At 40.9% G+C, this 18,874-nt stretch overlaps 1 protein-coding gene across 1 annotated transcript in view; it reads right to left on the reverse strand.

The window, feature by feature from the left end:
* The window catches only part of COL4A3 (collagen type IV alpha 3 chain), a 123,855-nt gene that overhangs the window by 58,379 nt on the left and 46,602 nt on the right, over positions 1 to 18,874 (reverse strand). The window contains exons 2-3 of the mRNA XM_080799436.1: positions 4,567 to 4,623; positions 2,456 to 2,545 (exon numbers count right to left, since the gene is read on the reverse strand). Coding sequence (XP_080655562.1) covers positions 2,456 to 2,545; positions 4,567 to 4,623 — 147 coding nt within the window. The remainder of the gene's footprint in view (positions 1 to 2,455; positions 2,546 to 4,566; positions 4,624 to 18,874) is intronic.

Genomic DNA, 18,874 nt, shown 5'->3' on the forward strand with positions numbered 1-18,874 from the left:
TTAATGTCTGAGAAGAACTGCTGTACAAACCCCGCATTAACCAGACAGCTGCTGAGGTCTGATAAGGATGATGATGCAGTTGTAATGGGGATGAGAATGGCAGCCGATATTTCTGTGCATGAGAAAGACTTTATTAGCAAAGTGGGCCTGGCAGGCATGAATAAAGGAACAGCCGAGTAAGGATGGCCTGAACCAGAGATAAACTTGCTCTGGGCATAGGATGAATATGGCGTAGAGGCCCTGTTTCTTAGAGAATAACCTTAAATGGAGACTTTTTGAACCAGGCCACTTGGTGGGAAGTTCCATTGTCCAAAAGCCGTTTTTTATCATTCCTGGGAGTTTTAATATGTTTTGGTATTTTTGATTTTTGATTTTTTTTTTTTTTTTTTTTAAGAAAAGGGTTGTTACAGACTCTTCTGAGATGGGAGGCTCAAGGCCACAGCTGGTCTTTGCTGACTGAGGTGGAATGCCTGGGCGCATGCCCACGTCCTTCTCTGCGGGATGCTGTTTGTGTCATGTGCAGGACCCCAGAACTGTGATTCTTTTCATGCATACAGTATTTAAAATTAAGAGAGGAAAATTTAAAAGCTGAAAAACCTTTTTGGTCAGGTTTTAATATGCAATAATTGTCTGCCTTTGATCAAATTATCTTCTGTGGGTCCATCTATAAAGTACGCTGTCATATCCAAATTCCACGGCAACGTGGCCTCCAGATTTTCTGGATTAACTTTATGGAATACCTCCACATCACCGAACCAAACCGTTGTAAGTGTCGTACATTTACAAAGATTATTTTAATCGATTGTTGGCTTCTCTAAAGAAATGCCAGTGTAACGAGCGGAGTGGGGGTAGGGAACAAAACAAAAAGGAAAGAGTTGGCATGAGTTGATCCAAGTCCAGCGTTGAAGCAGCAAATCCATTTTACTAGTGAAATGGGGGGACAGCCTAGGCCATGCCCTGGAGGAAGGCAGTGGGATGGTCAGTCACTGAATGGATCCGATTTCAGACACTAAATGTCCAGAGTCTAAATGATTTTTCCCCCCAAATTAGGGTCAGAAGAAAGAGAAATGGAGAAACAACAGATACATGAATCAGAGAGACATGGATGGCAGAATTCCTGGAAAATGACAACATTTTGCTTGTTAGAAACTGTAGGTGTGGGTTTAGTGTCTTTGGTTATGGGAGTTTGATTCCGGCATCATCTAAAACCAGATCTGAACTCTGATTTTGCCACTAAAACAGAGACTGAGTCACCAAAGTCATGATTTCTGGGATCAATGGAAAGAGAAGCTCAGAGACAGTCAAGAGCAAATATCCCAATGCCTGACACAGAACAGATTCACAGTAACTGTTGCCTTTGATGACCAAACAAGTAGTCCACACATTGATGAAATTTAAAAAGACTCTGTGGGGATCAATTTCAATGATCTTTCATAGCTTACTCATTAGTTCGTAGCTTGCTGGAGGCCTGCAGTCAGGGGAACGACCACGTGAGTGCGTGAGAGCCCAGGCTTAAGTCTAGCTAGTGTCCGCAGCAGGAAAGAGCCATCAGCACATCTAGTGGGTATGTAGTTCTTTAGCAAATCCTCTAGCGTATTTATTTGAACAAAGCCCTTTGTTGTACCACAGACTTTAGGATAAAAATGTGTGATGAGTTGAGAAAGAGGAACCCATGAAAGAAAAGAAGGGTGTGACAAAAGAAGAGAATCGGAGGAAGGATGATTCCAGAAACAAAAAAAAGGCAAGTGTTTCAAGTAGAGTGATCCACATGGTTTGAAACAAAGCAGAAGGGCTTGGGACAGATAAGGACACAAAAGTCATGGGTGATTTCTGCAGGAGCATTTTCAGGGCAGGAGGACCAAAAGCAAATCATGGCAGCTGAGGAGCGAACAGGAGATGAACTAGAGTTAGCCTGGTGAGTTACTTTGTTTGTTTTTTAAATCTTGACAGAGAAAGGAAAGACAGGGAAAGGATGGCAATCCTTCGCTTACAGGACCTGAAAGATCTAGCCTAAATTTTATATTAGTATTGGGGTCATTTGCACGCTTGAGGATTGAAAGATAAAAAGCTAACATCAAAAAGAAAGGAGAGGCCAAGAGGCATGGTTCTGGTGGGAATCCCAGGATCAGGGGGACAGGGGGAAGAACAGGTCCTGAATGGAAGACAAAAGAACTCACCCTTTTATGCAAGACGAAAGAAAACAGGCAGGTATAGAAGCTGTGTGGGTCAGGGAGGAGGAGGAAGTTGAGTAGGGAACTTCAAGGTGATGAGTATTTGAATCTCTTGGGATAGATGCTGTTCTGAGGACCAGGCTAAGTCTGGAGAGCAGGAGTTCGCCATGGCACTCACCGGTTGGCTGAGATGTGGAATTTTCTCCAGATTCCCAGCAGCCCAGGGGTAGGCATAAAGAAGGTTAGGTGAATTGGGGATATTCTAAGCATATGAACTGACATACCTTGGGTCCCTGTGGTCCAGGCAAGCCTTCAGGACCTGGGAATCCCTTCTGGCCAGGAGAACCAGCAGGTCCAGGAAAGCCTTTCTCCCCCTATTAAAAACCAACACAGGATAAGAAACACACAGAATAGCATAGTCTAGCAATTAACATACCCACAACCATTGCTTTCTTTTCTTTACAACTTAATGAGAACATTTGACATATTTTTTCCCCTTGCATCAACAAAATTGGCACTCAGCAGTAAGTATAACAGTAAAGAGAAAGCTCTCCCCTTTTAGTATTTGTTGATCAGCTTGAAAGTGTTTGCCTTTGGTGTTGTAGGAACTACTTTTCCCCAAACGGTGGCACTACACAGAGCAGAGATTAAGAGAGTTCATCAAGAACTAGGAAGGGAAAGCCCAGTGAGAAAGTCGAGATTGGTTCAGTGTGTTTGCTTGGGGATGGAGAGAGAATGAGGCTAACGCACAAGAATGTGTTTGGGGAGTGTGCATAATTGCCCTATAGCTTGAAAAGAACAACAAGCAGGCTATCAGCTTTAGCCCTTTCTTGATTACACAGGAATTAGTAATCCAATCTGCTCTTTGTGTAGGAGATGCAGGAGATATCAAGAGTGGCATAACCAAAAGGGTGAGCTAAATGATATTTTAGGAAGAGATGATATTATGAGAATGTCTCTAGTAACGAGTAAGTGAAAATAATTTAGGCCCCATGAGTGACACGGTTCTGCCAACAAATAATTTTCTGGTGAACACAGGTCCTGGGATCACTCTTTAATTATAGATGTCACTGGTTGATTCAGTCAATTTAATTACACAATTGGTAAATTAAATTTTAAAAAAGAGAAAGAGATCAAGTCAGCCATTTCACGTTGTTATATGCACACACATTCCATAAAAGGAGAAACAAAAGAATTTGCTTGTCCTCTGTCCATACTCAGTCACTCGCACACATTCCAGAATAGCATCTTGCACATAGTAGGGACTTGATAAATTCTTGAGGGCAAAAAAGAATCCTAGCTTTCCAACATATATCTGAGTATATTACATTCATAGCTTTAGGGAAAAACTTAAATCAAAGTTTGTGTTAATTATAGAATAATTGAAAATAAATAGAATAGTTACTATTTTTAGTATATAAATTATGTGTAAATTATTTTATCTAAAGAGCTAAAAATACATTCTAAAAATATTTTTAGTCCCCTTCAGTATTGTTAAGCAATTCATTAGTGTCCCAGAGGAAAGGGTTTGGTAAACAAAGAAAAAACTTTAGTTCGGCCTCTGTCTTAATTATCACAAATTGCAAGTTAATGGAGCGGACTAATGAGATTTCATGGCATTCTATTTTTTCCTTGAATTCTGCAATGGAGCTACAGGTTTGCCCCGCTATCTGAAGACACAGAGCTCCTACGAAACTTTTCCTAATTTGAAATGGTGTAAAGCAAAGAGTATCCCCGCTTTCCGAAAGTTCGAATTACACCACTTTGCTTTTATGAAAAACCAATGTTAGTGTGGTAATGTGGTTTTTTTTTTTTTTTTTTTTTCAAAGAAGCAAAATCCTCTTCGGATTTCTTTTGGTTACCAAAAGGAATGGCTGTGTGGGTCTTTCCTAAAAGCGGAGTGGGGCAAGGCGAGCTTTTAGAAAGCGAGGGACACCTGTATTTCTTCCTGGCGCGGCATTTTGGCCTTAACCAGAGTGCTGTTGCGGAATTCCACCGCCAGGGGGCGCGCCCACACCAGTGCTGCGGGCCTTGAAGTCTGCGGATTCCAATGCCTGTGTCCAACTGAGTGACTCGAGCTGTCTTCAGTCGTCTCTCATGTTTATCAACATTTCTACATATAGAGGCATTCTTAGAAGCTTTCTTTTTTGCCAACTTGCTCCTTTTTCTTTACAGACCAAAAAAGAGTTACATTTTAACTGATGGCATTACACAAGGTGCGTGAAACTTTCCAGAAGGCTTTTTTCCCCCCCTTTTCTTTGGTTAATGTTTATACACGATTTCTTTAAAATTGGACTTAGGGAATGGAATAACCCACTGCGGGTCTTTCTGATAAGAGCGAATTCCTGGGTGAGCCCCACAGAAAAAAAGGATATTATTAAGATTTTGTTTTTACCTTCTCCCCTTTGATCCCATCACAGAAGCACTGGCCTTTGTCTTTACAGACACAGCCCTAGGAAAAGGGAAAAAGAAAGAGTTTTGTTTAAAAACAGCTTAATAAATCCTGGCTGACAGGGCAAAAGCAAACATATTTTTCTGTTCTTTGAGCATTAAACAACACTTGTTAGGAGACATGCCTTACTGGGACAGTAATATACCAAGAGAAACAGAGCCAAGAAGTGAGAAGATGTTGCCTATAGGAAAGCTGTCGGGTGAGTGTACATCATTTTTATTATCTTGGAGAATTTAAGTTATTTATGGAAAAAAGGAAGTCATCTTTCCTTCTTTCAGGATAATGTATAGTTGTACCATATGAAATTGCTGTAACCATCAGTAGAAAGTGGTCTAATGTTGGCGAGTCTCTAAGATTTAACTATATATATGTGTGTGTATATATATATATATATATATATACACACATATGTGTATATTAACTGGTCATATCTTCTATAAGTGATTCAAAGATTTTCTTTTCCTGGAATGATGTTCAAGAAGAATAAACTAATTCACTAGTGTATCAACGTGTTCTTAGTATAAAACAAAAACAAAAATTTAGCTGTGAGCTTGGGCGCTCTTATCCTATCTCAGGTACTTTGATACATTTTAGAACCTATGCACAGGCCGACTGTAATGAAGGTCGATTTTTGAAAATTTCTCTGCCAGCAGAGGAACAAAGAGGTAGTTGAAAATACTAAGTTTAAAATGTGTTTTGACACATGTTCTATGTTTATGTATTTATCTTTTAAATTTTTTTCTTCAGGTTAATATTAACTGAGAATGAGTTTGCTTTCCACAGGAAATGAATATTAATTGACAGCAAAAGCAGGGCAAGTCTAGGACCTGTGCTGGCTGGTTGGTAGGAAGAAATAAAATAGAAATTGCCTCAGATATTTCCAGAGTGGGGGGCTCTAATTGTTCAATTAAAATAAAATGCTCAAGCAAAAACATCTTTGTTTCCAGAACGTAGAACAGTAGGCTGTGCTGCCTTTCAGGAAGGGAAGTGTATAGTCATATTCAGACACCAAATTTATACCTACCTCACAATTTATATAAATAGAAAGTGATTGACTGACAAGGAAAATCTATATTCTCCTCAAGGGTTGGAGAGTTGGTATTTTTTAGAAATATTTTCTGATTTTCCTCCCAGATGTTTGGGGTCATTCAATCATAACTTGACATAATATATCTAATCTTGTCTTTCTAGATTTTTAAACTTTATGTTCATTTCAATCACATATTTAAGAATACTCCACTGAAGTAATAGTTCTCAAAGTGGGGTCCCCCCATGAACAGCATCCACACCACCTGTGAGCTTTTCAGAAATGCGAACTATCGGCCCTACTGCAGACCCCCTGGGTCAGAAACCCTGATCTCAGGGGTGGGTCTCAGTATTCTGTTTTAATAGGCCCTCTGAGTGATTCTGATTCCACTGGTCTAAGCTATCATGTAAAATCTGAGTCTGCGAGCTAGAGCTAATTCTCAAAATGTGTTTGAACATTAGATCATTTGACACATTAATTTGCACACCGGTTTTCATTTGGGATGTCTTTTTTCCTGTCATCCCAAGCAAGTAGCCAAGTTTTTGTGCCCCCTCACTTTTGGGATGTTTTGTCACTGGGCTGAAAGCGAAAGCTGGCTGAAGACAAGAGCTCCAGCTTTTGTTTCTGGTTACAGTACCTGCTGACAGTTGGTCCCAAGAGTTGGAGGGACAAGCATGCTGCTCCCACACAACATGTGTATGTGTGGGGGTGCAGCAGGGCCTCAGAAAGGAGTCTGAGTCCTACATCCAAGAGCACTAGATATTGGGCAAGGAAGCACCACCTGTGTGAGGACGCAATGCCCAGGTTCACGCGGTGGTGATGGGCCACGGTTTTCAAGTAGACAGTGAGCATCTCTGACTCTTCTGCCTCCAGACACAACATAGCACTTTCTGGGAATCTCTGGACCGTGGGTAAGAGGAGGCAAATGACCAATCCTCTAAGCTCTGAGAAGGTAGATGGAGGTGATGGGGCAGGCCTTATTTTATTTCTTGGAGCGAACGCCATGTTGGCCATACGTCACCGGGAATCTTTCACTATGAGCTTGAACAAGTATGTGTTTGCCCCCAAATGAGATCAGGTCATCCTTCTTATTTGCTCCCATGAACCACTTGTAGTTACTTGTTTAATGTATATTTTCCCTGGGGCCCATAAGCCCTAGGAGGGAAGGAATTGTAGTCTTATTCACATAAGTAGCCCTGATGTATAATATATGCTCAGCAAATGCTTGTGGATTCGGTAAATGGAGGGATGGGTAGATAGAAAACTGGTAATTTGTTTACATCCAATCTGGACCTGGAATTTCAAGACACAGGAGTCTATGGCTATTGTTGCACTGCCATGACTGAGATATTTTCTCTATGCACGAATTATGCACAACTATCATTGAAGTGGCAAAAAATGAAGCTAGAAGCCTAGGCTATTTTAATACATGTTGAAACTAACACCAGGCTAATTCGTTATTAGTTGCTTGGACTGAAAAGTCTTTTTTGGAAACTTTGAAACCCTTCAAGAAGTTGAAAAACAGTGCAATGAACCCTTCTAGAGCTTCTCATCTAGATATGCCAACCATTGCCATCTCTTTCTCTTTCCCTCCCTCTCACATACGCACACACGTGTTTTTGCCAAACTGTTGAAAAGTAGACTGTAGACACCATGACATTTCACCGCTAATGCTTCTGCGTGCATCTCCCCAAAACAAGAGTATATTCTTATCCAGTTGAAACATCATTTCTGAACCTAAAACATCAACACTGATTTTTTAATTTCAGGTAATTGTTAACTTCAGGTTACTGGTTCTAAAGGGAGCTCTGCGGGCTTATATAAGATTTTTGATGACCATTAGTAAATAAAAAGCTGTTTAATTTTTAGCAAATCTTTCAATTCAGACCCAGATTTAGACTCAGTCAATGCTTTTACTTATAACCAATAAATGAAGTCAACCTGTGGCTCAACCAGTGACTGTCACGGCTCCAAAAAAGAAGACTTAGGACTCAGATGGATGGTATTCACGGGTTGAGTATGGGGCTCACTGTGTGTGACCATATTGTTCTCTTGAGTTCCCTCTTGCCTGGGGTCTGGCTTTCCATCTTCACCCACAGTGACTTTGCTCCCCCTTTCTGGTCATCAAAACCATGGTTCCTGATTTTTTTACATTATTGTCCTTCAGTTTGGGTCTTGGAAACTGAGGGGGTAACATATTTAACTTTTGTTTGTATTTGGCTTCATTGTCTCTACATTAAGATAAAAACCCTATTTGATAGTTCAAAACCAGCTGGTTGGTTAATTGAAAAAGTTAGTTAAATTGAGAAATTTAGGGATGCCTGGGTGGCGCAGCTGGTTAGGCGGCTGCCTTCGGCTCAGGTCATGATCCCAGCATCCTGGGATCGAGTCCCGCATCGGGCTCCTTGCTCAGCAGGGAGCTGCTTCTCCCTCTGCCTCTGCCTGCCACTCTGTCTGCCTGTGCTCACTCTCTCTGAAAAATAAATAAATATAATCTTAAAAAAAAATTGAGAAATTTAAAAAAACGAACAAAGAGATCCACGAACGTTTTAGACATTTTATAACTTAAAACATACACATGTATGCCAATCAATCTTCAATCTTATGAAATAGGGTCCAGGTCTTTTCTTTGGGAATGGGTCTGCTGTTGGAATTCTGCGACATCATTCTTCCTAAGTCACACCCATGATGCACCACTGACAATTTCAGCTTCTGGTTTCTTTGAAACAGGTTTATTGCTGAAAGATGTTTTTGGAGCAATTTGAGTATGGAGTCCTTCTCGGCATTAAACCATGTTTTTCTCTAACTTCTTAAATGTTTTCTCAGCCATATTTAATTGAATAGCAGTTTCTAGTTGTCACAGAAACACAAATCTTATGCATTTGTATTTAACCAATTTGTTATTTAATATTTAACGAAATCATTTTGTTACTATAATAAGTACAACTGATAGAAACAACTAACTCTTGGCAACCGTAAAACTCCACTAGTGGAGCGGGCATATGCCAATGTACTAGGGAGAAGCCTATGGGTCTCAGGTGGGCAGTGTCAGTGGGCATTGACTGATCTACTATAGAGCAGGTATGGAGAGTTCTGGTCAGTCCAGCAGTCACTCAAAAAGAGAGTCATTATGAGAGCATCTATTCATCCAGCGTGTCACCCGCATGCAGGTGGTCAGCACAGTTGGCAAGATTCCAGAGTTAGGTCCAGGGCTGTTTCTATGCTTGGGTTAGCAGAAATGCTCCAAAACTCTTCCAGTTTTAATTTGCAGTTAAAATGACATGGCATGGCCAGCCTATATATTTGCAAAATTGGACTGACCTAGAACTTCAGAGTTTGTGACAATTTTGCTGAAACATGGATGCTCCACCTGAGTGAATAAACTCAAAATTATGGTTAGGGGCACTCTCTGGCTTTTGTTCAACTGCTACCTTAGAAGCAAGTGTTGCACCTGTGTTACATCTGAGAGCGCTTCCCAGGCCATGGAAATTAGGCTGTTCACTTTTTGGATGGTAATGACAGTAGCCTCGGACTCAAGATACTAATTTCTCTTAATTAAGCTATTTTTCCTGAACTAATTTGTAAATTTGCAAATGTGTATGAATAATTCAAATAGATTATTTGGTTAAAAGATACAGTGACTCTATTTTCATTATCACCGAGTTTGATCCACTTTTCTTGCAGCCACTTTTGAAACACCATGAAATGTTTTTCCATGGTAGAATAGACTATAACCCATTACCCTCTATTCAAATGCTAAATCACTTAAAAACCAGCTTGGCCAAGTGCTACTGGCCATTAAGAATGAAGAACTAATGAATATTTCTTAAGCAAAAATTTTATGACTTTTCCTCTTCCAATAATAAAGTACCTCTTAGTTTCCATATACCTTAATGAAGTAAGAAATCATTTGTCATGAGCAGAAAGCTCTTAATAATGATTTTATGGGTTTTTGCACCCTGCTAGCCATTAATACATCAGGAAGTGATCCAAGATTACATGATGTTTTAGCACTTTTGAATATTAAATAGTTAAAACTTGTGAGAATGATTCATTTAAAGGTCACATGCATTTTTTACAACCTCACTTAAAATGTAAAATAAACTGTGATAGTAGAGAATCTTAATAGGTTTAGAAGTCAAGAAATAACAGTTCTTAGGCCAGACCTACATAGGATCTGTTCCCAGATTTGCTAGCTATGAACTGGAGCTTAGGACAAGTTACTTAATCCTTCCAAGTTACCTCTTCTTTAACGGAAGATATTAAGATCTATCCTCAAGGGGGGTTTTTTGTGAGTAGGATTTGAGATGCTGTCACTAAGGAGTCTGCAGAGTGCCCTGCTTCCAGTAAAAAACTCAGTCAAAGGGGGTCACTTCTCTCCCCTTTCTTGCTGTACTATCCTGGGCCAAAGGACACACACACTATTATCTGATACTTCCTAAGATCAGTCCCATCTGCACTGGTCCTGATTCTAACAGCAACAGTAAGAGAGACTGAAAAGTATTTTTGTTTGACTACAAATGAATTAAGTAGTATTTGTTAATAGTACTCTTAGAGTATATTGAATATATTAGTTGATATTATTTATACATGAGCATAGATATAATTTGTTTTACTTGTTTAATAAAATATTGGTTGGAAACCCCAATGGTCCTTGACGCTCATACATGAAAGATGCCAAGTCAAGTGTATTATATAAAGGCAGCATGCACTTCCCAGGAGGTCTGATCAGCTTGCTTCTCCCACTGTTCTCTTTGTCTCAGCTCCCAGCCTGCCTTGGACTGCCCACAAATTGCCCCCATGTTGCCCTCTCTTCCCAGCAATGTGGCAGAAGGGTTAAGGGTACTAGTTCCAGGGCAGACTTCCTGAGTCTATATCCCAGCTCTGCCAAGTCATTTGTATAACTTTAGGTGCTCTCTAGTGCCTTAGTTTCCACATCTGTAAAACGGGGTCAAATGGGTTAATATTGGTAAAGCACTTAAATGAATACATAGCACTGAGGGTTGTGAAGGGAACCAGAATATGTCACCCCAATATTCCTCTCTGACATAAAAATTATTTTGAATTGAAAGCAACAATAAAGCAGTAAATGCAGAGAAGTCTCCCCCTTTTCTATGTAAAGGCAAGAAACTGGAGACAGACTCTCATTAGTCTAGAGATAGCACCAGAGGAATTTTATTTTTTTTTTAAATTTTATTTATTTATTTGACAGAGATCACAAGCAGGCGGGGGTGGGGGGGGAAGCAGGCTCCCCGCTGAGCAGAGGCCCCCCGATGCAGGGCTTGATCCCAAGACCCCGGGATCATGACCTGAGCCGAAGGCAGAGGCTTTAACCCACTGAGCCACCCAGGGGCCCCACCAGAGGAATTTCAAATAAACCTACTCCTAGTTACCTCTCCACTATTTACAACCACAAGCCCAAACCCCTTGTCTTATTAATTCTTCACAAATTGATTGCTTCTTTGTCTAAAAGGTATAAAGTTTCCTGCTCCTGTCACTTCTTTGGATCTTCATTCTCTTGTGAAGACTCCCATGAGCATGTAAAATATTAATTAAATTAGTGTGTTTTTCTCCTGTTAATCTGTCTTTGTCAGTTTACTTTTTAGACCCAGTCAGGGACCCTAAGAGGGTCAAGGAAAATTTTTTCCTCCCCTACACCTATTACTGTGGCTATCAACAGTTTGGGCAATTACTAATGTATTAAATTAATATTGTTACTTAAATGTCCATGAGTTGAGGGCTTACTATGTTTTCTAGACTACAAGTAGAAACAATGTCTCACAATTCCTTCTATCTCCTCAGCACTGGCAGGCAGCAAACACTTCTCTTTTTACTCCTAAAACAAATAAAGAATCTAGTTATGAACGCACATTTTTACGGGTCATTAATAGGCCAGGAAATCATTTTCAAATAATATTGGATGTTTCTTCTTTCTGCCTTCAAAACCCTGTATGCCCATCGTACCTACATTCTGGTGAAACAGAAGCAGACTTCCCTGCCTGCCCCCCAGCCTCTCCTCCCCCACGTTCAGTCCAGCCTGGTTTAGTGTAAGGGGAAGTTGGCAGCGTTCAAAGCTGGTTAACACTCTACTGAGCAGGTCTGTTGATTCTGCATTATGATTATTGATCCTTTGCCCAGCCAATAGCCTGAGGCGAAAGTTTTTGTGTGTGAAAAGAGCTGACCGAGTGTGGCTGACTGGGCCAGACAGACTCCATGAGCTGCTCTTCGCAGGGCCCCTGCATCCCGCGTCTGCCTTAAGCAACTGACCATGAGCCTTGGCAGCGTGCCCTCCAGTAATGGAGAAGGACATCCGTGCACCGCTCTCGCGGTGGCCCCTTCTTCCCCGCCCAGGAGCCCCTGTCACCACACTTGGATATCACAGAAATCTCACTGGAGCTGCCACTTCCTATCTTTCAACCCCTGTCCAGAGAGACATCACTAGTCTAGACATCTAAATCAGCCACCCGTTTTTGTTTTTCTGGACGACAGCAAGCATGCACATTACTGGCTCTGACAAAGAAGGTGGCAATCAGAGGTCTCTGGTACATTTGGGAATAAATCGGTAAGAAAGTTCCGTCCATCTTGTATAAGGCAGCGAGTGGGATTTATACCTATGATCATTAACTCCAGGTTTTTGTTTTGTTTTGTTTTGTTTTTTTCCTTGCCCTAAAAGGTTTTAAGTCTAGCAGGACTAAGAGTCCTTCACCATTCATGTAAGATTAACAGACTCTGAAGGATCCCATGATAAGGATGCTGTAGAGGAAATGAACTTGGATCCTTCCTATTATGATTTCAGTAGTTAATGTTTTTTTGAACCGTGACTACATAGGACACTGCTCAGGCTCTCTGCTTTGTGTATGGCCTCATTTACACCCAATAACAATTCTGTGAGGTAGGTACTAGAATTAGCTCTACCTTCAAGCTATGAAAACTGGATGTCAGAGGCTAGAGGTCGTTACAAATGGAGCTGGGGGATATGGATCCAGCTGGTTTGATCCAGGACCATATTCTCAGCCACTATACTATATTCAATTATTGACTGGCTTTGTAGGCTACTGAGGCATTGGGGGAGGGACTCAGATGTATCTCTTGCCCTCACACTGTCACTGTGCCCCCAACGATGGCATGTAAAACCCCAGGGATAAACGTAACATCGTAGTTCATGGAATTTACACTATAAATCAGGAGTTGGTGCACTGCAGCCCACAAGCCAAATCCAGTCTGTGTCTGTTTTTGCACTACTTTTGACCTAAGAATTTATATTTTTCAAACAGTTGGAAAAAAATGAAAAGAAAAATAGCATTTTGTAACATGTGAAAATTGCCAGAGTGGCACCCAGGAATCTCTCTCTTCCCCCGTCCCCTCCCTTATATTCCTCCCCTTTCTCCCACCATACTTCAGTCCAAGGGTTATTGGCAGGGAGGGCACAGGTAACGCAAATTGTGGGTTAGAAGAATCTAGAAGATCATCTAATCTAATACTTCTTTACATTTTGTACTTCACAAGGCAGCAAAATTTAAAAAAAAAAATTAATGGAGACCAACAGTAGGTTGCTTTATTTATATTTTGATATGTAAGGGCAATGGCTATTTTCAAACATGAATAAGCAAATCTATCTTCCCACCCATGAGCCAGTAGCAAACCTATCATCTACTATCATCATCCCTTAAGAGAAAACAGGGTTTTTTGGAGCACCTGGGTGGCTCAGTGGGTTAAGCCTATGCCTTAGGCTCAGGTTATGATCTCAGGGTCCTGGGGTCGAGCCCCACATCAGGGTCTCTGCTCACCAGGGAACCTGCTTCGTCCCACCGCGCCCTCTCCACCCCACCTGCTGCTCTGCCTACTTGTGATCTCTCTTGCTCTCTGTCAAAAAAATAAATAAAATATTTTTTTAAAAAAACAGGTTTTTGTTTTGTTTTGTTTTAAAGACTCACCTATTTATTTGAGAGAGAGGGAGCAAGAGCTTATGTGTGCTCTTGCCCCCGAGGGGGAGGGGTAGAGTGTCTTAAGCCCACTCCACACTGAGCATGCAGTGTGGCCCGACAGGGCTCAATTTCACAACCCCAAACACAACCCCAATCATGACCCCAGCTGCAAACAAGACACTTAACCAACTACACCACCAAGGCGCCCCAAGAGAAAGCAAATTAGAACACTGTTAACGAAGCAAGTAAATGCTCACAGACTACAAGATGCTCCTTTAAAGTGAAAATAAGTAAGTTTTACTTCATAGGCAATACCTACGCTGTTCTTACTTGTCTCATTTCCCTTGGTCTGGTGAAAGTCTACACCATTCAACACAGGCATGACTTTGGGAAGCACTAAACTAATCATAACTATCTCCTCTCTCCCACCCACATCCCTTCTGGTCAGCCACTATCTGCTTTGTGACCTACTACCGCATGGTTTTCTCTTTGAGAGATGTCAGCAAGCTAATCTCATACAGTGTAATGCATGTTGTACTTAAAAGTATGCTCTGTAAACTGACACATTTTTTATACACACACACACACACACACACACACACACACACACATACCTCCATTAATGTCCCAAGTGGTAGAAAATTCAAACTCCCTACTGACAGGCAAGACACATGTTGGGGCACATGGGACCCTTTAGCTTGCCTGCTTGGTTTGCCTATACGTAGGACCAGGTCTTTCAAAAAATATCTTTGATACTATTACTTGTTTTAAAAAAGTCAGAGGGGGAGACAAACCACAAGAGACTGTGGACTCTGAGAGAGAAACTGAGGGTTTTGGGGGTGGGGTGGGGAGGTGAGCCTGATGGTGGGTATTATGGAGGGCATGAATTGCATGGAGCACTGGGTGTGGTACATAAACAATGAATTTTGGAACACTGAAATAAAATTTAATTTACTTTAAAAAAAAGAAGAAAAAGTATCTTGTGGGGGCACCTGGGTGGCTTAGTTGTTGGGTGTCTGCTTTCAGCTCAGGTCGTGATCCCAGGGATACTGGGATCGAGCCCCGCATCGTGCTCCCTGCTCAGTGGGAAGCCTGCTTCTCCCTCTCCCACTCCCCTTGCTGGTGTTCCCTCTCTCGCTGTGTCTCTCTCTGTCAAATAATAAATAAAATTTTAAAAAAAGTATCTTGTTTATAAAACTCATCTAGGGGCACCTGGATGGCTCAGTGGGTTAAAGCCTCTGCCTTCAGCTCAGGTCATGATCCCAGGGTCCTGGGATCGAGCCCCGCATCCGGCTCTCTGCTCAGCACGGAGTTTGCTTCCCTTCCTCTCTCTCTGCCTGCCTCTCTGCCTACTTGTGATCTCCTTCTGTCAAATAAATAAATAAAATCTTTAAAAAAAAATTAAAAAATAATAAAAAACTCATCTGTTTCTTTTTCATTTGCCAACCCGTGAAGAAGCACAGTAGAACCAGACATGTCAAGGTTCTCGTTCATCTCTCCAGAGATTCTTCTTCATGTGGGAGAGAATCTGGAGAAGCGGCCCTTAGCTCTGGTCCATGTGGAGAACGATCACATGCCTTTCACCACTTCCAGGAGCTGTCACTTGGCTAATTATACCAATTGTCAATAGCAAATCTAAAGTGATTTTCAGAGTTTTACAGTTTTCAGCTTTGGGTTCTGGGAGAGCTGCTAGAAGTGTTTAGAAACCTTGACTCAATCATATAAATATAAGACGATTCAAGGGAAAATCCATTTTCTATCTGTGAACCTAAAGGTAACCCAAAAGGAAGACAAGAAGCTGAAGGTCCCTCTTTTTTTTTAATTTTTTTTATTTTAATAAACATATAATGTATTTTTATCCCCAGGGGTACAGGTCTGTGAATCGCCAGGTTTACACATTTCACAGCACTCATCATAGCACATTGAAGGTCCCTCTTTAGATGAGGTCAGTTTTCCAAATGGAAGCCTTGTTTGGATTTTTGGGGAGACTCTGATGTGCTACTGTTTGAAAATATGGACACCACTTGGGTAGCAATATTATTCTGAATAATAAGGAGAAAAAACAGGCTCACCTCTGTATGTAAAAGTTAATCCAGAAAGATAGTTGTTTATTTTTTTAATTTTTAAAAAATTTTTAAAAAGATTTTATTTATTTATTTGACAGAGTTCACAAATAGGCAGAGAGAGGGAGAAGCAGGCTCCGTGCTGAGCAGAGTCCGATGTGGGGCTTGATCCCAGGATTCTGGGACCACGACCTGAGCCAAAGGCAAAGGCTTAACCCACTGAGCCACCTAGGCGCCCTGAAAGATAGTTGTTTAAATACTTTTATATTTATCCTCTTTTTTTGCTTGTGTGTGAAAACCAGAATATGATGGATAAAGAATAAAAAATAGTACCAACTCACAAGATGAGAAAAACAGGTGAGCAGACAAAAACAGATCAAAAGTGTCAATTGTTGGAAGTTGGGTGACCAGTGAAAGCTTCATGTCAACTGGACCATTACACTTGTAAATACTCTGACACATATCCTCTGTTCCAATAAAAGATAAGACACAAAACCAGAAAATAAAGACGAACTCAAAAACAAGATAAATATTTCTGGTGAGTAACATGCAATGACAACACAAAGCATGGGGTGGGGGTACTGAATCATCACATGGTCGGACTGAGTCTAGAAGCCAACTGTGGTGGTTTGGAATTTGGCACCTGTGCATAGTAGGGAACATGAGCCAAGAAACACCATTTTAACATTATTTGGAGTCATGAGGCATTTCCAATAGGGTCCATTCCAAAAGGGTGGGTACACAGAGAGGAGAAAGAAAAAAGAAACAACAAAAATTGGAATACAGAGTTGTGGTAGCTAGTCTCTAAGATGGCCCCTAGTGATCCCTCCTCCTGGCATTCATGCCTTTTTGTAGTCCCATTGCATATTGAACCAGGGTTTGTCTGTAGGACCAACATAGCATGATGCTATGTCACTTGAGACTAAGTCATAAAATAATATTGTGATATCTGCTCTGTCTTGGGTTACTTGCTATGAGGAATCCAGCTGCCATCTCAAGTCAAGGAGCCTTATGAAGAGGCCCATGCATTGAGGAACTGAGGCCTCTGGGAACAACCCTGTGAATGAGCTATTTGACTCTGTGAAGACTTAGATGACTACTGCTCCAGCCTACAGCTTCTGAAACGCACGAGGGACCTGGAGATGGCAACCCCCAGATGCCTGCTCCCAGGATTCCTGGCCCTCAAAAAATGTCTGAGATGATAAATGTTCACTGTTTTGAACTGAACAATTGGGGGCTAATTGGGGTGTCTAACAATTGGGGTGTCTAAATAAAATTAAAAGTTTGATGGAAATGATAAAAGAGAAATTCAGAAATTTTCTCAGAAAATAGGGCAAAAGGAAAAGAGGTGAACAATAATGAAAAAAGCACAAAAGTTTTGAGGATCAATTCAGAAAGTCCAGTATCTGACCAAATGGGATTTCAGAAAGGCCAAGGAGGGAAAATTGGAGGAAATTATCAAAGAAATAATATAATTATTCTCTCAGTGAAGTATATAAATGTTTTAATTGATAGGGCTCACTGAATATCCCCTCTTACAAATACACACATCTGAGGTATATTATCAAAGCATTCCAGAGTATTGGGGACAATGAGAAGATTCTAGAAGGAAACAAGAAGAAGAAGAGTCACATACAAAGATCTTAGAATCCAATGACACATTGGATGTGTCAACAATAATACTACAAGGGAGATATGGCATGACACTCTCAGAATTCTAGGGGAAATTGATTTTCAGTGTAGACTTTGATACTCACCAAATGATACATTAAGTTTGAGGACACACAGATTATATTCAGGTCCATAAGGAAGCAAAAATATTACCATCCTGGCATTCTTCCATGGTTAACTACTAGAGGATATGTTCCACCAAAAAAAGGAATTAGGTCAAAAAAGGGGAAGACCTGGGATCTAGGAGAGAGGATCTAACTCGGAATGAGTGGCTTAGGATGACCATGGTATAAATAACTCAGACTAGAGCCAGAGGGCAGCAGCCCCTGGGGGACACCAAGGAAACTGACAAGTGTGACTAGAAAATTTAAAAACTTCAGGAAAAACAAAAGTTTGTCCAAGAAAGTTCACAAACATGAAAAGCAGTGGCTTAGTAATGAACACAATTTCCAAAACCATATACTACTGATATAACCAAAAGTTGTGATCTAAGCATGTTGGGAAGATTTGAAGAAAAGGGGGTTGTAGGTCGCAGAAGTGTCCTCACCTACTGAGCTGCAACTCAATAGTGTTGGGGTGCCTGGGAGACTCCATTGTTAAGCGTCTGCCTTCAGCTCAGGTCATGATCCCAGGACCCTAGGTATTGAGCCCCACATTGGGCTCCCTGCTAGGCAGGAAGCCTCCTTCTCCCTCCCCCACTCCCCCTGCTTGTGTTCCCTCTCTTCCTGTGTCTCTCACTGTCAAACAAGTAAATAAAATAAAAATAAAATAAACAAATAAAACAAATAAATAAAAATGTCTGCCTCTTTGGAGGGATGCAGGGGAGGGTAGGCTAGAGGGGGACTTTGTTTTACTCTAAGTCTTTTAATACTACAAATATTTTATTATTATTATTATTTACTATCTGTATTTTTTACTCTGCTCAAAATTCACAATAAAAAAGAAAGTTCATCTCAAAACCAGAAAATTTCCTGTTAACTTCACAATTAAAGTCTAATAAGTTATTGTTTTCTCAACCTAAAAGCATTCTAAGTTCATCTTCAGTGATGTTTTTCTCCAATTTGGAAAATCACCAATCTAGCTTTGACTTCCCAGTAGAAAAAAAAATACAGTAAGAATAAACATAGGAAAATTTTAAAGGAAAATGATTCAACCACTTGATGAAGTCACATTCAGCAGATTCTCTGCCAATGAAGGTCAGTCCTGGAGGTTGCCTGACCTACCACTTGCTGGGGGGGCGGGGCACCGACACTCTCTATTGTTCTAAATCATACACCATTAAGACTGCAAGTGGCCTTAGGGTTCATCTGTCTTATACTGAGTCCAAGGTTGGTCTAGATTTTATGGGGAGCCCAGAACCTCTTCTTTTCTCTTGAACAGAGTTGCTGACTACATTTTAGGGAGACTGCGGAAATTCCAAGCATAGAGGCCATTACATATGCTAGTTCTCCTGCCCATTGCCCTGGCTGGATTGGAGAGGTAGCACCCACAAACCTGCAGGCTTGGTCTCAGCTGTGCCCACATTATAGAAAAAAAAATTCTTTAGAGCTGAATTGGGTTGGGGC

Source organism: Martes martes (genome assembly GCF_963455335.1).
Source record: "Martes martes genome assembly, chromosome: 3".
Classification (NCBI taxonomy): Eukaryota; Metazoa; Chordata; class Mammalia; order Carnivora; family Mustelidae; genus Martes; species Martes martes.